The 17,622-nt window shown below is 41.4% G+C and overlaps 2 protein-coding genes across 5 annotated transcripts; both read right to left on the bottom strand.

The window, feature by feature from the left end:
- Positions 1–1,933: 1,933 nt before the first annotated feature.
- sf1 (splicing factor 1) lies at positions 1,934–12,265 on the bottom strand. Of its 4 annotated transcripts, none has more exons than XM_026329658.1 (13): positions 11,860–12,265; positions 11,178–11,309; positions 9,341–9,416; positions 7,471–7,503; positions 6,625–6,777; positions 6,128–6,217; positions 5,832–6,015; positions 5,619–5,734; positions 4,877–4,984; positions 4,592–4,787; positions 3,786–4,011; positions 3,392–3,556; positions 1,934–3,217 (listed from the first exon to the last, which is right to left on the bottom strand). In XM_026329658.1, the coding sequence occupies exons 1-13, from the start codon at positions 12,119–12,121 to the stop codon at positions 2,886–2,888; spliced, it is 2,073 nt and encodes a 690-aa protein (XP_026185443.1). In that variant the 5' UTR covers positions 12,122–12,265; the 3' UTR covers positions 1,934–2,885. The 4 variants fall into 4 exon arrangements, with proteins under 4 accessions (XP_026185443.1, XP_026185452.1, XP_026185461.1 ...); XM_026329667.1 differs by having other exon boundaries at positions 2,886–3,217; positions 3,786–4,008; XM_026329676.1 differs by lacking the exon at positions 7,471–7,503 and having other exon boundaries at positions 2,886–3,217; positions 11,860–12,121.
- A 1,165-nt stretch (positions 12,266–13,430) lies between these two features.
- Positions 13,431–17,281, bottom strand: LOC113138023 (RNA-binding protein 4.1-like). The gene is made up of 3 exons (XM_026320136.1): positions 17,148–17,281; positions 15,374–15,797; positions 13,431–14,538 (listed from the first exon to the last, which is right to left on the bottom strand). The coding sequence occupies exons 2-3, from the start codon at positions 15,777–15,779 to the stop codon at positions 13,679–13,681; spliced, it is 1,266 nt and encodes a 421-aa protein (XP_026175921.1). The 5' UTR covers positions 15,780–15,797; positions 17,148–17,281; the 3' UTR covers positions 13,431–13,678.
- Between the last annotated feature and the right edge of the window lie 341 nt (positions 17,282–17,622).

The raw sequence follows: 17,622 nt of genomic DNA, 5'->3' as shown, positions 1-17,622 counted from the left end.
CAGTCACTCGAGACTGTAAGACCAGACAGACTCACCTGTGCACCGCCTGGATTAACTACAAGAAAGCCTACGACTCAATGCCTCACACATACATCCTTGAATGCTTGGAGCTATACAACATCAATAGGACTCTATGAACCTTCATAAGGAACTCAATGGGACTGTGGAAAACAACCCTAGTGGACAACTTCAAGCCGATTACACAAGTCTCCAAGTGCGCATATACCAAGGAGATGCTCTGTCTCCGTTGCTGTTCTGCAGAGGCCTGAACCACCTCAGCTCATCACTAAGACTGGCTTCAGATACTGACTACAAAATAGAGCAACCATCAGTCACCTCCTGTACGTGGATGACATCAAGCTGTATGCCTGGAGTGAGTGAGACATCGACTCACTGAGCAACACCACCAAGATCTAAAGCAATGACAATGGACATTCAGACTGGATAAGTGTTGTTGGATGGTAAAGAGGGAAAGTTGTCAGGACTGAAGGAATTGAACTGCCCAAAGACAGCATAGCAGATGTTGAGGAAAACTACAAGTAACCTGGAATACCACAGGCAAATGGGAACCAAGAGCAAACTGCAAGGAAAGCAGCCACAGCCAAATACCTACAGAGAATAAGGCAAGTCCTAAGAAACCAGCTAAATGGGGAGAACAAGATCCAAGCCATCAACACCTACAGCCTGCCGGTTATCAGATACCCCGCTGGCATAATAAGCTGGCCAAAAGAGAAGATAGAGGTCACGGATGCCAAGACAAGGAAGTTCCTCACAATGTATGGAGGTTTCACCCCAAATCCAGCATCTTCAGACTCTACACTAAGAGGAAGGAAGGAGGCCCAGGGCTGGTGAGTGTCAGAGCCACAATCTGAGATGAAACAGCAAAGATCCATGAGTACATCAGGAAGCTGGCCCTGAGAGTTTGAGTACTTAGTAAATATCTCCGGCAACAGAAGCCCAAAGCAGAGGGACGAACCATCATGGCAGAACAAACCCCTGCACGGTATGTACAATCGAAGTGGCTGATATGGAAAAGTCCTACTAGTGGATGGTAAAGGCTGGACTGAAAGACAGCACAGAGGCACCAATCAGGAGCACAGGAACAGGCCCTGAGCACAAGATCAATAAAGGCTGTGGTCTACCACACCAGGCAGGACCCCAGGTGCAGGCTGTGCAGAGATGCCCCTGAGACAATCCAGCACATAACAGCAGGTTGTAAGATGCTAGCAGGCAGAGCATACATGGAACGCCATAACCAAGTGGTCGGCATAGTGTACAGGAACATCTGTGCCGAGTATGGGCTGGAGGTCCCTAGGTCAAAATGGGACACACCTCCAAAGGTGAGGGAGAATGACCGAGCTCCCCTGTCTGTGGGACTACCAGATACAGACTGACAAACTAGTGATGGCTAACCAACTGGACATAGTAGTGGTGGACAAACAGCAGAAGAAGGCCATGTAGCAATCCCAAGTGATAGCAACATCAGAAAGAAGGAACATGAGAAGCTGGAGAAATACCAAGGGCTTAAAGAAGAGCTAGAAAAGACATGGAAGGTGAAGGCAACAGTGGTCCCTGTGGTAATCGGCACCCTTGGGGCTGTGACCCCCAAACTGGGAGAGTGGCTCCAACAGATCCCAGGAACACCAGAGCTCTCAGTCCAGAAGAGTGAAGTGCTAGGAACAGCTGCGAAGAACCCTCAAACTCCCTGGCCTCTGGTAGAGGACCTGAGATTTAGGAAGACCTTGAGGGTTTTTTTTTCTTAAAGTGCAGACTTCCTGGAGAGTTTCAGAGGCAGTGGACAAAACCCTGTTATGTAACACATTTGAATGAGGCAGTGAATAGAACCTGGCCTGGTGGATAAAACACTCCTGGCAAACACTTTGACACAAACGATCTTAAATCCTTATAAGGAAAACAGTCCGGACAAAACAACAAAAAGGTTAAATGCATTAGTTTAATGCAAAACCAAGCAAGATTTCAACAGCTATTCATTCAGGTCATAACACAAGACTGATTCCAGAAACAGGAAAACTAGCATTTTAACTTGCCCAATAACTTGAGAGACTTAACTGATACTTTTATCTTTGCAGAAGCAACACAAACAGTGCACATTTTATCAGAGCTAATGCAGAAGAACAAGGATATACCAGATTCTTAGCATTAAAGTAGTGGAGGGGTCAGAAGCGCTATGGCCTCTTTTTCAAACTATGTTGACACTTAAAAAAAAAAAAAAAAAAATCCTGGAAATTTTTTGTTAAAAAAAAAAAAAAAAAAAAAAAAAAAACTACAAAAGGGTTTCTGACAGAACTAACACACTTTATATATCATCATTACAAAAATATTAATCTTGTTCAACTCAAAGCCAATAAAGGGAACATGGCAGGAGTATAAATTTGTCTCTTTAAACAGGTGTTTAAAATGGATCATGCAAGAGGAATTTCATTAAATTAAATCCAATAAAATGTATGTGTTCAGGTTGGACTTGAACATTTAAAGCAATGAGACTAGCACAAATTAACCCTGTGCCTGGCTATTTGAGCAGTTTATTGAGTAAACAAGTAACAAGACAAACTACTATATCACTGCAGAACATGTGCCCAAGGGCCAGTGTTTGTATTCACACAAAGAGGTTTGTGTGAATACAAACTTTAAAAACAGGAAAATAAGTAATTAAATTACAGTTTTACAAAGTAAACTAACAGCCTTTCAATGTTTCAGAGATGTCCTCACAATATCAAGGATCAATAAAAAATAAAGCACTGGTTATATTTTTTGTGTGAGCACATAGACACTCTGTATGTGTAACATCAGTCTACTGGATATCTGGTGAACAATGTGCTGCAGCGCTGAAATTCTTGTGGGAGAACAATTCTCCCATGGCACGGTTAATTTTGGGGTGGGGGAGGTGGAGGGGCAGGAGGCATGCCAAATGGGGGCATGCCTGGTACCCCCATCCCCATCATGGTGACGAAGTTGGAAGGGTCCATGGGTGGCGGGGGAGGGGGTGGGGCATACATCATGCCCGTTGAGCCTGGTGGTGGTGGAGGGGGAGGAGGAGGGGCGCCAGGAGGCAAAGGGGGCTGGACACCAGGGGGTGGCGGTACCATGGATGGAGTACCCATCGGTGGTGGGGGCTGGGCTCCAGAGGCTGCAGGCTGCTGGGGCTGCTGCCATGGAGGCAGGGTGCCAGTACCAGGGCTGGAGGTAGTGGTGGTATCTGTAAGGGGTAGAGACAATTGCATGGACTGCTATTAAAAAGTTCAAAAGTGTTTCGCCTTTTTGTTGTGTTGTTAGAATGGTAATGTGTTATAGAATCTGGTTTTACCATCAGACACACCTCTACAGATAAGTGAGAGTATAGTGCTCAGTGAATGGTTTTGTGTGTTCTTACTTTGTTGCCATGGCAGCGGTGTACTGGTTGCCATACTGCTGGTTGGGGGTGGTGGTGGAGCCTGCTGTTGCCAAGGTGGCAGGGGACCAGAAGGTGGAGGAGGTGGCTGATTGCTGGGGGGAGGAGGTGGAGGTGGCATCATACCCATTGGAGGTGGCAACAGACCTGGAGGAAGAAAAGTGTTTTTAATGTCAATGTACTACAAAGCAAAGCAAAACTGTCATTAAGCTTTTGCTCTTCATTTGACATTTTAAGACTTTCCAGGACTTAAAGAAAGTGATATCTTAACATAATCTCTTAATGAAAACCTGTTTCTTCCACTTTAAAAGATTTTTCAGCATCAGCTCTTTGAAATTAGTAAAAAAACTCCTCAAACACAAATGCCAGCTCTTACCCATGGGGTGTCCATGAGGTCCTGGACCCTGGCCCATGGGGGGAGGAGGGGGCTGCATCCAGGGAGGAGGCAGGCCATTGGGGTTGGGAGGCATAGGGGGGCCTCCCATGCTGGGCATGGGAGGAGGGAAACTGTGTGGTCCTCCGTGGCCACCAGGACCTCCATGCATGCCATGGAAGTTCCTGTTCTCAGTCGGGCCAGAGCTCATCCAAGGAGGTCTGTTCTGCTGTAAACAGACATCAGTCAAAAAAAACCTTTCTATACTAACATAATACTAACATAATAATGACATGTAATGAATGATTTGGAAAATGAATGCAACTGCAATTTATTATGCAGCTTTTTTGAAAGTTCCTCCTTTTCTGTATTATATCCTCATCCAAGCCCCGGTGATGCTTAGAGTTGTCACCTTCAATGGGGAAAAAGAACAGCCCAGCCCATCACATTTTCTTTTCTTTCTTCCAAAAACTGCAAATCTGAGCTCATGAAAAGATTGACTATTTGAATTAGCATCAGAATGTGAAAACAACAGAAAATGAAAACTACATACATGATCCTGTTAAGTAAGCTCAGACTAACTTCCTGTTGTATTCTTCCTGCTTCTTATGCTATAAACATAAACTTCAGCTAGTGTTTGCACTGGACTCACTGGGAGCTGTGGTCCTGAAACAGCTTCTCTGTTCCTCCTCCCTGTCAGCACACTGTTACTGCTGGTAGATGCACTCACCCATGAAATGAATATTTTTTTCTTCTGAAAACCAGTAATTATTCAACCCTACGTGGACACATGTCAGTCCCCAACTAACCGGCGGTGGCTGGGTATTGTTGGGGCCTGAGGCCCGAGGTGCCCCTCCCTGGGTACTCGAGTGTCCTCCGCCAGACGTGGGGACTGGAGCCTCTCCCAGTTCAGCCATGAGGGACAAATACTCCTTGTCCATGCGAGCCTTGTCCTGGGCTGACTGAGGAGGCTCACCACCAGTTGCTCTATGGGCAGCAAATGTGCTACACAAGCAAAACAGCAAAATGTTACAAAAACACTTTAAAAATATCCTAATTTGCTTTCAGCTTTCAATTTTGTCACGTTTGATCACCTGGTGTACTTGCAGTCAGAAGAGATGTGGCCTGCACCACCACACTTTGTACAGAGGGTGGTGTTGGTGATGCTGCGTGGCTCTGAGTTCTGCCAAGGACGAAGGATCCTACAGAGACAAATAGGGACAGTCTTTACTGGTGCTCTGTAGCTCAACTTTCTTCCTGGCTGTGTTCAAATGTCCACCCTTGTCCCTAACCCCTCAGTCACTATATAGTGCACACAATTAGCTAACGGTCTCGGACACTCATCCACAACTTTTTTTCTGTCACCGATTATGGCCCATGTAGACGTCACTTCCTGCTCCAAACACAAATTATTTTTATTTTAATAATAGGCTAAAATAATAATAAAAATTATTTATCTCATGCCAAATGTTTTCTTAAAAATGTATAACTTGACTATCTGTTCATAATTTTTAGCTGCAATCTACATTTATAACTTTTGGGCATTTCTGCCATTTTTTCATCCATGTAATGCATGATGGTCGATTCTCCCCATCTAGTGACCATCGCTGCTCACTTCTTTTTCAACGCATTGTGGGAAATTTTGCGGGAACTACTTTCAGTTACTAGCGATTCAGACACCACTACAAAATGGCATACTCACTATATAGGCCCTATATAGGGACTAGGGAAGACATTCGGACACAGCCCCTATGTTTCTTTTCTTCCATATGAACTCATTCAGTCCCAGTGATTGCCCAACAATGAACTGTGCACTATCAGACTTGTTCCACTGACCTGTTGTCATCTTCCCTCAGTGTGCCATTGAGTCTGGCCAGCTCCCTCAGCTGCATCTTTCGTAGGTCATTTTGATCCTCAGGAGTCTCGATGCCTTGCTTCAGGATGTTGCGAATCTGTGGACACAAACAATTCATCATTTTTGTGCTGTACATACTGTATATCCCAAAGTTGGAGCATCCAACAGGAGTGTGACCACACAGATAATCTAACCTGCTCCACAGCTTTCTTCACATTCTCCATTGTGTTTGCAGTGACAAGGGCGTGCAGCGGCTCATCTTCTCCTGGGAGCATCTGTCCATCCTTTCGGCCTACCTTCCCCTCCTTCACTGAACCTTTACCACGAATCATGATTTTAGCACAGCACTCTTTCTCGATGTTCTTTAGCGTATTACCACTGGAAACATACAAAATGAAAAAATAGGCACTTTTACCTGTACTGCCTTTAGACCTATTTGCTAACTGAAGTAGATAAAACATGCAGCATAATAGCAGGAAGTCCAGTTTACCGTGGCCCAATGAGCAGACCAACAAAGTTGATTTCAGGGTATTCATCTTGAGGGATCATTACTTTGTCATTGACTCTGGTGGCTGGAGGTCTGGAAGAAACAGATACAATATAAGCGGATGCAGTTAACTATTTTTGATTCTCTTAAAAGCCACTGTGGCTCCATTGAGCTGTGTCCATTCTGATCCCTCATATTTCAACAGACTTTTGTTCAGGCTTATTTTTTTTCCTCTGCATTGCTTGGTTTTTGTGCCAGATATTGAGAAAACATTTGGTCAGCTTTTTGGTTTCTCATCACTATCTGCAGCTTCCTCTAATGGTCTTCTGTGCCACACATTAACAAGCATACAGACACACTTGTTACAGGAAACAACACACTTATTTTATGAGTTAAATTAACAAAATGTGTGGATAGCAAAAAAAAAAAAAAAAACAAAAACAAAAAAACAAAAAACCAAAACCTAAACACATGGTTACTGATAAAGAAATAAATCCTACTTATAGTCTGCAGGAGGCTTGAAGTCAGGGTTGAGTCCAACCATCTCAGTGATGAGCGAATGACGCTCCTCCTCAATCTTCTTTCGTGTGCGATACTCACGGGTGTTTAGCCTCTTTCCCTCACTGTTGTAGATGGGCTCTGGAGAGGGAGACCTGAAGTTGGCAGACACAAGACAAGAAGACATATCATAAATACCTTTCCAGAAACAAAGCTTGGCCAATAACAATTACACTGGCTCCCTACAGCTAACTAAGACTTCAGGAATTTCTAATCTTAAGTAGAAATTTGGAATCAGTGGGCACTGACATGTCCAAGAAATAAGGTTACAACACTGCTTTGGAAATATGGATCTAATGAGAGGATCCTGAGATTGACTATGTGACCTATGGCCAGTGCAAGAACAACTTCAAAAAGAAAAGAAGATTATGAAGGAACACTGCACTAACATTTACAAAGCTAAAGTCCATTTTTGTATACAATTCAGGGTAAAAAGGGGGCAACCAAGGCTGTATAAGAGTAATTATCCCAGTACACTGGAGGGTTTGAACCACACAGAAGAAACTCAAATATATGGCCATAACTACACCTGCATACAGGATTGTTGGCCTACAAGAAAGGAAAGTTGTAGGTAAGAAAAAGAAACCAAACCAAAGCAAAATTCGCAATCCTAAGTAGAAACGATGGCTTTGAGAGTCGCTTGGTGTTGACGTGATGGAAGAGGTCCGTACCTCCCCTTGGATGCTGAAAACCTGTGTTGCTGCTTTAAGGAGACTGTGCTTGAAAAAGGGTTAGGTTGATGTGGGGTAATTTGGGTTAGAGAAAACAAATTAAAATTAGATATCCACCTTTTTCTATGCTCTCCCATCAGAGAGCCACATCTGTGTCCATGTGATGTGCAGAGTGAGGGAAAAAAAAAAAAAAAAGTTTTCTTTTTATGCTTCAAACTTCCAACGGTGACAACCTGAAACACCCCAGTTGGTTCTGTCATTTGATAGGGGAGTGATTTAAGAGTGCCGCAGCTCTGCAATCAACTTTTTGGTTGCTGTGGAAATGTCTCATTATGATGAGAAACTATAATACAGTTTACAGACGACAGGGACTCTAGCTAACAAAGGTCAATTTCACACACTCTTCAGAGCAAGCCACTTCCTGCAGGAACAGATCCTTATGGAAACTATGGTATAAGCTGGCCTTTTCCAGAACACATTCAAATCTGTTAGTTTTCTTCCAGACCTTAGTGCAGCCCCTTAGTCCAATGGGAAAACTGGACCACGCCCCCTTACCCCTGAGCTGAAATGTTTAAAACCATATTATGGGAAAACCAGAGATCACCAGTGAAAAATTATTCAGTGGGTCACAAAATAACCTATTATCCACTAGTATATATAACTGTTACTGGGAAAGATTGTATTATAATATTAGGTATTTAAGACGTCAGGCAAAGCAATATCAATCCATGGGCATGAAACTATTTCAGCTTCGAAGCTAACAAGATGTTAAATATCAATATTAACAAGTAAGGTGTAAGGAGTAAGGTGTATTGACCAAAACCTGTGCCAGAGAAAAGCCTTTACACATTATGCATCATATATATATATACACACATCACTGTACATTAGACATAACCAGTGGGTGAAACTATGATGCATAAATACTAAGAAGCTAAATTTGAAGGTACAGCTCCATATGAGTTCCATGTAAAATAATAATTCAATAAAAAAAGTGCAATTTTCGCTACTAGATATTCACTATATCTAACCTCAATTTTGCTGATCTATATGGGCTGCCCCAAACATTCATACCCTCCTGCTCCCTTTTAACTTTGGACACTCACAGAAAGAATTAAAATGTTTTTTTTTTTTTTTTAATTTTACCCAAGACAACCAGTTTCCACTACAGCCTTAAAAGACCAGGTAGTGACCAAAAATGAAGAAAATTTTTTTAAAAGAAAGTAATAAAGAGAAAAAAAAAAAAAAACAAAGAACATATCTTGGGATTGCTTGTTGGAAGAAAAAAAAAAAAAAAAAAAAGAGCCAACATTCAATTTAAAGCCCACTTCCTAGCTTTTTGTGGCACATTCAACTGCACTGCACCATCTTCCTCAGCCAATTCTGAGTTGCTCTGCTCTGAGCAAACTTCATCCTCAGAGGACCATGGAGATTTGATTCAAAGTTCCAAAAAAAAGCCAGAAGTAGACTCTTGGTTAGGGTTTATTTTTGAAAACCCTTTCTACAGTTAAAAAGAAGATTTATATATATATATATTCATATAAGTTTGCACTTTGGCTAAATACTTTAATGCTACTCTTGCAATAATGTTATTAAAATAATTGTAAATCCTGTCTCACTGTCTTGGGTAAAAATTTCAAATTTCAAAAAAAAAAAAAAAAAGTTGCAATACTAAAGATGCTCTAGAAATGACATTGACAGAAATGAGCACTTACAGATTATGGAATAAGGATAAGTCTGAAGATTTGATATGTTAATGTAGATTACATCTCTAGCACTAGGCTTTGGCAATACAAAAAATATTTCGACAACATTATCCTTTCATTAGGAGACAGCTAACTACACTCTACATCTGCCATCTAAAAACTATGTATTCTGATATTTAGACTAAACAACCACATATATAGTGAAAATCAACATTTGTCTTCCAAAAAAGTCAAAAAGGTAGAGAAAATGTTACTGTTTGTGGGTTTAATCTTTTTCCGACCTGTCCTCAGGGTTAACAGGGATTCCCAGGTCTCCTGTACGCAGTTTACGAGTCAGGTCTTCAATCTGCAGTTGGACTGGAAGAATTCAGGTTAGGAAAGAAAAACAAGGATGGAGAGAAATGTGGTTACCACAACAACATCAGAGAGACAATGCTCTGCACATTAGAGCGCTGTCTCATTCATTACTGAGGTAAAAACAAATGGTGAGTCTGTTAAATAAAAAAGCAAAGGAGATCAAATGAACATCTTGTAATACTTTAAAGCATGAAACCATTTACACTCATTTCTGAGAACATATATTACCCAGTGTGAATATGTTTTAGAGGTCATTTCCAGTAGCATCAACAGGACTAACCGTTTTTCCGACAATGATTAAACATGGCAACATGTCTGTAAATGTCTAGACCTTGAATCCTAAAAATGCCTGCCTTACCCACTAATATTTAAAATCTAATCTTCTATGAAGACAAGTGGCACATAGTGTAGCATATTTGTGTTTAAAGACTTTGGCATTTTAAGGACACAGAGGGTCTAAAAATCTGTGATTGGTCTAATTGTTTAGCAAGTCTGAGTTACAAAAAAAAGGTGATCACAGTCACTCTTTGCACTTCGCTGATCTAACACTGAGGGGCTGCAGTGACAAAGCTTTATGTTATAGATTCTTACACTTAGAAGGCAATGAAAATAAATAAAATCAATCATCCCATGCACATCATGAAAGTGATAATGAAATACCCCCAAACACAGTTCACTGATCACTGAAACAATTACTCTGGATTATAGAGATGAATACGGGACCTGTGAATTGTAGTTCACAGCAATTTCATCTTAAAATGTTTTCCTTGGATTGTTTTAGGGGATCTACTAAATGAGCAAAGGAAACAATAGGTGTGACAACAGAAGGTGGGTACAAATGAATGTTTACATACCAAGGAAGAACAACCATTACCAATGAGTGAAAGACATCAATAACAATGTCAGTTATTGACAAAGACTTCTCTGCTTCAGAACACCCTGTTGAGGGCCTGTGAATGCAGTAGGTTAGTGCTACACTGCTGCTGAAAGGCATTTGTGGTTGAAAACAACTTTTTCATATGATCATTCTTTGTTTTTTTTTAATCCAAACCAAGCATACACCAACCATAATCAAGTTTTGCCCAATTTGTAATACCCATTAAATGAAGTGATTGAGCAACTAGAATATGTTTATTTGCCATTGAAGCAGCATTGCTCACACTTAGACTAATATAAACAGAAGCGTACTTTAGCACGTTAGGACATTATGAGTAATGCCTCCATGCACAGGAACAATAGTGATGATGTGTAGAGGATCAGGCAAGACATTGAGCAGTGACCTGCAGCTGAGGACAAATATCAGCAAGCAGTGGTGTTTAATCCTGTACTCCTTTTGCTAATGGGTGCCCCATGGTATGCAAACCATAAGACCACAGAAACACTTGCCACAGCAGAACCACTGTACCTCCATTAAAGAGAAATGACCTTAATCACCACTTTAAATCATCATGTTATAATCACTGCTCATCAGAAATGATTGCTTTGTCTCAACAGTTGGAGCATAATTCAACATTTCCCATTTTGTGCAGTACAGTAATTTTACTATCAAATAGAAAATGTGTTTTTTATTGTAGTTTTAATAGTCTTTATGGAGCTCTAACTGTTGGGAATGCAGCAAAGACTAGCATTATTACTGATATGCACTGTGTAAAAAAAAACTAGAACCTCAAACAGATTTAACTGATGAAACATTGTAAGACAACAGCATTTAAAATTTACAGGGAAACCTTTATTAATAATGATTAACTATTTAATATTTACCTATATAGGCTCTCTCTTGATCCCGGGTGAGTCCTGGGGGAATGACAGTGGGCATGCCCGGTATGACTGTCTTCTGATCAGGTGTTTCACTGCTCCAGCGACTTTTCTTCCTTTGTTTCTTCTGACCAAAATCTGCCGCAATAAACGGGGAATATTTTAAATGTCGGCTGTAGCTTTGGTGCTTCACGTTACAGACTGCACATCCATGCATGCACAACGCAACGTGACCTTTCTTATCAATAACAGAGATGAGAGAAATCGGGAAGTGGTGGCCGCAAGCCGTAGCAACTCACAAGAAGATAAGCTGACCTTAAGAGTCTTGTCGCACGTTAACTTAACATAGCTTGGTTCAAGGAGCACCCTGTGGATATGGCTAACAAAGCACTTCACATGGCCAACTTCTCTAACTTGTCAATAACACAACGAGGCAAGCACCTTGCCAACGTTATATGTAGCAATAGTCGACGGGCACATTTTATGTTAGCGCTGACGGGACAACAGCCATGAGAATGCAAATCAATGTGTGTAATAACTACATGGCGTTAACTGTTCAGTAACCCTGCCTTGCTAACTAGCGTTAGCGGCGCTGCCTCCATTTCGTGCAAGGCCAGGGGCTGATGTGGGCCTGTAACCTCAACTAGCCTTGTTAGCTTATGTCGCATCAAGTGTCTGGTTATCTTACCCGATTTCACCAGTCCGGTCCCCGCACCTGGTTGTTGTTGAGACTGGGTGGAAAAACCAGTCGCTGGGTTGAACTGATGCGACTGCGAAAAAGCTGCATTTGACATCGAAGGCTGAAATCCTGGTAGAGGCGGAAAAGATGCAGGTGGCCCCGGTGTTGGCATCAGCCCGTTCCCCGCACCAGGCCCGGCGTCAAATCCTCGTTTAGCACCTATACTTGGGTGCAACTTCCCTAAAGGAGTTGCATTTGCTCCCGTGGCCATTTCGGTGTAGCAAAAATATGCTTAATATGTGTCAAACACCACTTGGGTCGGGTATAACTTTACCTGTACTGAGAAAATATGGAATAAGACCCCCTCGAACTACTTTAATCAAAATGGCGCACAACTGAAAACCACAAAGGATGATCCCGTGGACGTGTGATGCGATGTTGTAGTATAACGCATTCCTATTGGTCTCATTAAGCCCCTCCCCCGAGCTGTATTCTAATGGCCAATGCTTATTCGTTATCCTCGTTCGAAAAGCTGATTGGGTCATATGATTGTCAATGAACTTACATTCACACCATCTTTAACCAGTCCCATAAGGTTGGCATCTTTCTAATTTTACTGTGCTGAATATTAACTATACATTATTATCCTGGAATGAATTATAACACATTCTCTACATTTAATTTTCAATTTTAAGGCACTTTATATACAAAATACAGTGTTAAGGCAAGATTTATATTTACTGTATAGCAACTAGCAAGCTTACAGTACAGCATACAATGCATCAATAGTAAATGACTATCTTTCACAAAACTTTTCTGTACTTTCCTGGGAGTACCATTTGACAGTACACCAAATAACACAATAAACACAGATCACAGTCTTCAGATTTTAGACAACCAGATTTTAATTTCAACAAATCAGTGAGAAAGCAATACAGACAGCAGAGGCAATTAAGGTCCTTTTCTTCTGAAATTACAATGTATATAATATATCATAGCAATGAAATCAACATAACTAATACATCTATAGGGGGAAAAAAAATCACATTTATCGCTTGATAAAAAGATAAAATGTTCAACTTAATTTCACAAAAGGTTTTATGTCACCTGAATACAAAAGTATAACATTTTTTTACTCTATGCACATTTATATTTGGTACAAGTATGACACTACAGTCCACAGATTAAACAAAAATTCATTTTGTTTGTTTCACAAATGCATTAACAATGTGGACTTACACAAATACACTAAAATGCATATAGTAATACGTTAGATGCAGTTGAAAAGAATGTATTAAATTTAGGCTAATTAACTCACCTTTAATTCATGCACTATGCACTATTTTAATGCATTTCTACAAAATGAGACTAAATAGTGTATGAACATATAGCTACTTACACATGGGCAAAAATTCTGTTTTTACAGTATAATGAATGGATGTCAACCAGGCTGTAGATAAACCCAGTATCTCAAATTCCACAGTTAAGCCATCTCAGAACTGCACCAATACCACAACATGTAAATAGGTAATGAAAGGAGGTACACTGAGCATTAATTCTACTGCATTTTGCAGTATAAACTGGAATGAGAACATAGCATAATGTAAATGCATTCAACCATTCACACGGACATCTACTTGTTTGCTAATATGATTTGCAAGCTTTACTGTAATCTCTTACCACCCACATACCTGGCTTAGAGGGTTGACTTCTGCCCCTGACATTATGAATCAAATATATTGTTAAATTTTAAATGACTCCAATGGCACTTAGGCGATCCTATCCGTTAAATGTCAGTCGGCTCTCACCTGGCAGTATTGGACAGGGATCAGTATGTATATCGTGTCCGCTCGGTACCGGGATCCCGCGGATGTTCGTAGGTAGAACTTCTTGGGAGGGTGGGCACTGGGGAAAGGCGCGAACGCTCATATGAATATCCATCTGCCTCAGCAGGGACTCTCCGAATCGGACTCCGATCACGTGCATAGTATGAAGAGACTGGGGCTGGAGGTGGAGGGAGGGGAGGGCACTCGTATGGGTCAAGGCTAGAGGGGGGCAGACGTTCCCTCATTATAGCTGTGGAGGAGGATGTTGATGGAGCAGGCAAGGGGACAGCGCGGCGTTCCTCGAAATAACTGCCTCCGTAAGAATTGGCCCTGTATTTCTCGTAGTAGTCCACGACCCCGTACGGATCTCTTTCCTCGTAAGGCGACCGCCGCATCGGGTAGGCTGGTACCGCGCCATAGACTGAGCCGTTGCTCCTGTATGCCACATCGCTGCCATACATCCGAGCCATGCTATGTTCAGCAACAGCGCTTATGCCATAACCTGGGGGCGGCCCATATCTCATTGCACTGTCGTAGCCTGCACCCCTTCTGTACCCTGCCATGCTGCTGCTGTGACCAGAACCCCGGGAAAAACCATGTACAGAAGCATAGCCACCACCATAATCTGGTTCGCCACTGAAGTCCGGATGATAACCCCGGTTGCGACCACGCCCGCCAAATCTCGAGGCATCGTATCCATCAGACTTTGGCTCTGAGCCGTTTCTGTGGTAGCCGTTTTGGTCTAGTGGGCATTCTTTGGACCAGTGGCCATCCTGCCCGCAACGATAACAACCTGATCTGTCTCCCATTCCCGGCGCAGTACGCAGGCGGCTAGTCGAAAGCTTCACGCTCATCAGTTTGCCTTAAAAAGAAAACACTCAATAAGGACTTATGGTGTATTTATTCCAAATAATATCTGACATTTCCTGCCTGGTATACAAAGTTTCATAATCCATCAGCTAGCAAAAGGAAAAAGCAATGGGACATGGCTTATTATTTGGGCATTGAAAGTAGAGTTCTTAAAGCTGAAATCCGTAAATTTGCAAACGTTTTTAGCTTTTTTTTCTTGCCATTGTACTACACCTAAGTTGTATGGAAGTTTGCAAGTGAGCTTGCTATTAAATCAGCTATAATTTCATTGTCTATGTAGCTACAAGAGCCCATGTGACGTAGATAACCATATCCGTCCATGTTGCCGAGAGTTTGTGTGGACCATGCGCGTGCAGCCCAAAATTTATGACCACGCTGACCAACGTGAACACGTCTATGCACAGAATCTAAATGAAATCTAAGCAGATCTGCAGGTACATCTGTTTTGGTATATATCCCACCCTTAGTGAGCCTATGCAGTTGAGTTTAAGTGTAAATGTACAGGTATGACATGAGTTTTGGTATTGAACACACTGTTCTTACAATAACTATCAGAACAGGTGTCATTTGATAGGCCAGTCATCAGGTTTCTGTTTCACAAAAATCCCCTATACAGATGGGTATTATAAAGGACATTACGGATACCAGCTTTAAAATAAGTATTCAGGGCCCCTTTACCTCAGCTTATCCCTTCATTTTTCTGTTTTTACTCACCTGTGGTTCATCTATAACTTACCTGTTGGTTCACAAGACCAGAATTTAATACTCCTGATACTTTATCTTTAATTTAAGTTAAACACCACACTAAACCCAACCCAAGAGTTCACCTTTAAAAGCTGTGTTGTCTAGCTGGTTAATGGCCTCCATAGCATCTTCCATTCGCTCCATGTGAACAAAAGCATAGTTTTTTACTATGTCACACTCCAACACAGTGCCAAACTCTTCAAACTTGGCTCTCAGCTCCTGGTTGGTACAGGCAATATTTCCAACATGAAGTTTGGTTGATCCTCTTGACTTGCCACGGCTTAATTCTACATTCATGGGCTGGCCATTTAGCTCATACTGGTGAAGGTTGCGGATGGCTTCTTCTGCCTCCGTCTTGTCATCCATATGCACAAAGCCAAAGTTCTTGACAATAGTGCATTCTGCAATCTTGCCATACTGAGAGAAAAGAGAGCGAAGTTCGTCTGATGTAGTGTCTGGTGACAGGTTTCCAATGAATATTTTCACCATTGTTGAGATGTCACAGCACTAAGAGGGGAGAAAGCAGGATTATTGGTACCACAGCTCTACTGACAAAAAAGTCCAAATTATCATTAGTCCAACTTTAGAAATGTCTGTCTTGATTTACTTGCATTTCCTCCACAATTTCCACAGAGAGAATCACAATCATAATATGTGATATTATGAAATCTAATAATACATACTTTCTAACTTATCTTTTACTTAGATTTCGTTGAAATGAAAGGTGTTTCCATTATTTTGTACACTTCATTCAAAGCAGTGGGGTTGGGCTAAATACCTGAAACGGCTCTGTATGATGCAGTAGAGTTCAACAACAGCACAAAATGCAGCCCATTTCAACACAAACTGAACATTATCACCTTCATGGAAAAGTATTTATTGCAGGACTGGACTGACTTAGTTTTAACCAAGTGTAACTAATAAACTCCCACCTGCTTGTAGTTTGTAGCTGTTTTTGGTCTGACTGATACTGACACGAAGAGAAGAGTAACAGTAACGATATATTTCACATTTGGTATTACATGCGTCCTCTCCGTACCTTTGATTACACAATATCAACAATATATTGTCAAACTTTCATTATATATTTGTACTTCAAGTGTCTCTTAATAGAACATAACCAATTATTTTAACTGCCCCCATAAAGTATAACTGAAAAAAAAACAAGGCCCTGCACCTACAATTGTAGGAATCTAAGAGGGGTATAAAAATCGGAAACCTGTGTTACCAGGTCCTTTATTCATTCAATATTAGCTTAATTAATATACTAACCAACAACAGGCTCAGTGTGCTGTGCTCGTGTTTTAGATTGGAATAGAAGAATATCGAGCGCCGTAGCGTTTACATGTGCAAAACGTTGCTGTGACAACGAACCTTGTGCACAGAGCAAAGCACGGATTTGTAATGTTTATCGTTGGATAATTTCAACAGGACCACATCAACAACAGCTATGGAAACACAAAGAAACAATTTTGCAAAGCCATGGCTCGTGTGATATTTTCTTCATGGACAGGACAAGAAGCGACACATCGTGGCTCTGAGGCGTACAATAGCTAGCTAACGTTATAGCTGCTGGGCTTAAGTAGCGTTAAGGCTAATCAGATTAGCTGACTAACCAATATGTATATAATCACCGTTTCGTTTGGAGGATAAAGTTAAATAAGTTACGCAACATGCTTCGCCGCGCTTTCAGGCAGTTATCTTAAAAAAAACACGTTGCGCGTACAAATTAGCCTCAATTGTAACGTTACGAAAGCCCTGCTCGTTGTAACTACAGACAGAAACTGCGTTCCTCGGCTAATTACATGAACAAAATGAATTTTTGGTTGCATTCATGCTGGTGTAATGAATTCATACCTTTCACAGCTGCAGTCTGCGTCTCGACCCCTCGCAATGAAATGGCGCCTGCTTCACCAGCTCGTGACCAGGCAAACACCACAAAGCTAACTGAGCTAACTCCGCACTGTTTGGGAGGGACTGGCGTTACAGCGCCCCCTGCCAGCCCGAGGCTGAATCACGTCAAAAGCCAGAAAACAGCCAGCACACTAAACTATTAGGACAGTCGAGTGTATTTATTAATTGCACCACTGGAATCAATGTCTGGTGGCCATAATCTCACAAAACATCCAGTTTATTACTGTGGATAAACAGCATATTCTGTAATTATGATCTGATTTACATACATCTGTTTATTTTTGTCAGCTTGGGTGGTTAAAAATACAAAAATTAGCATTAAAAAACGTTTTTAAACATATTTAACTCTTGTGCTGTACAGCTATGACAAAACAAGTTGTCTTTGAATCATGAATATCCTTACTGATAAAAGACATTT

Source organism: Mastacembelus armatus, chromosome 18 (genome assembly GCF_900324485.2).
Source record: "Mastacembelus armatus chromosome 18, fMasArm1.2, whole genome shotgun sequence".
In the NCBI taxonomy this organism is placed as follows: Eukaryota; Metazoa; Chordata; class Actinopteri; order Synbranchiformes; family Mastacembelidae; genus Mastacembelus; species Mastacembelus armatus.
Note: the sequence above shows the minus strand (reverse complement) of the source record. Positions and strands in the feature narration are given on the sequence as shown.

Bases quoted from the DNA above. Each gene is read 5' to 3' on its own strand.
- sf1 (XM_026329658.1), bottom strand. From the start codon at position 12,121: ATGGCCACGGGAGCAAATGCAACTCCTTTAGGGAAGTTGCACCCAAGT. The intron at 6,778-7,470 runs GTGGATATCTAA...TGCCAACTTCAG, and splicing joins ATGGGAGAGCATAGAAAAAG to GTCTCCCTCTCCAGAGCCCA. The intron at 6,016-6,127 runs GTAAACTGGACT...GTATGTTTCCAG, and splicing joins GGTCTGCTCATTGGGCCACG to TGGTAATACGCTAAAGAACA.
- LOC113138023 (XM_026320136.1), bottom strand. From the start codon at position 15,779: ATGGTGAAAATATTCATTGGAAACCTGTCACCAGACACTACATCAGAC. The intron at 14,539-15,373 runs GTGAACTCTTGG...TTTCTTTTTAAG, and splicing joins AGACAACACAGCTTTTAAAG to GCAAACTGATGAGCGTGAAG.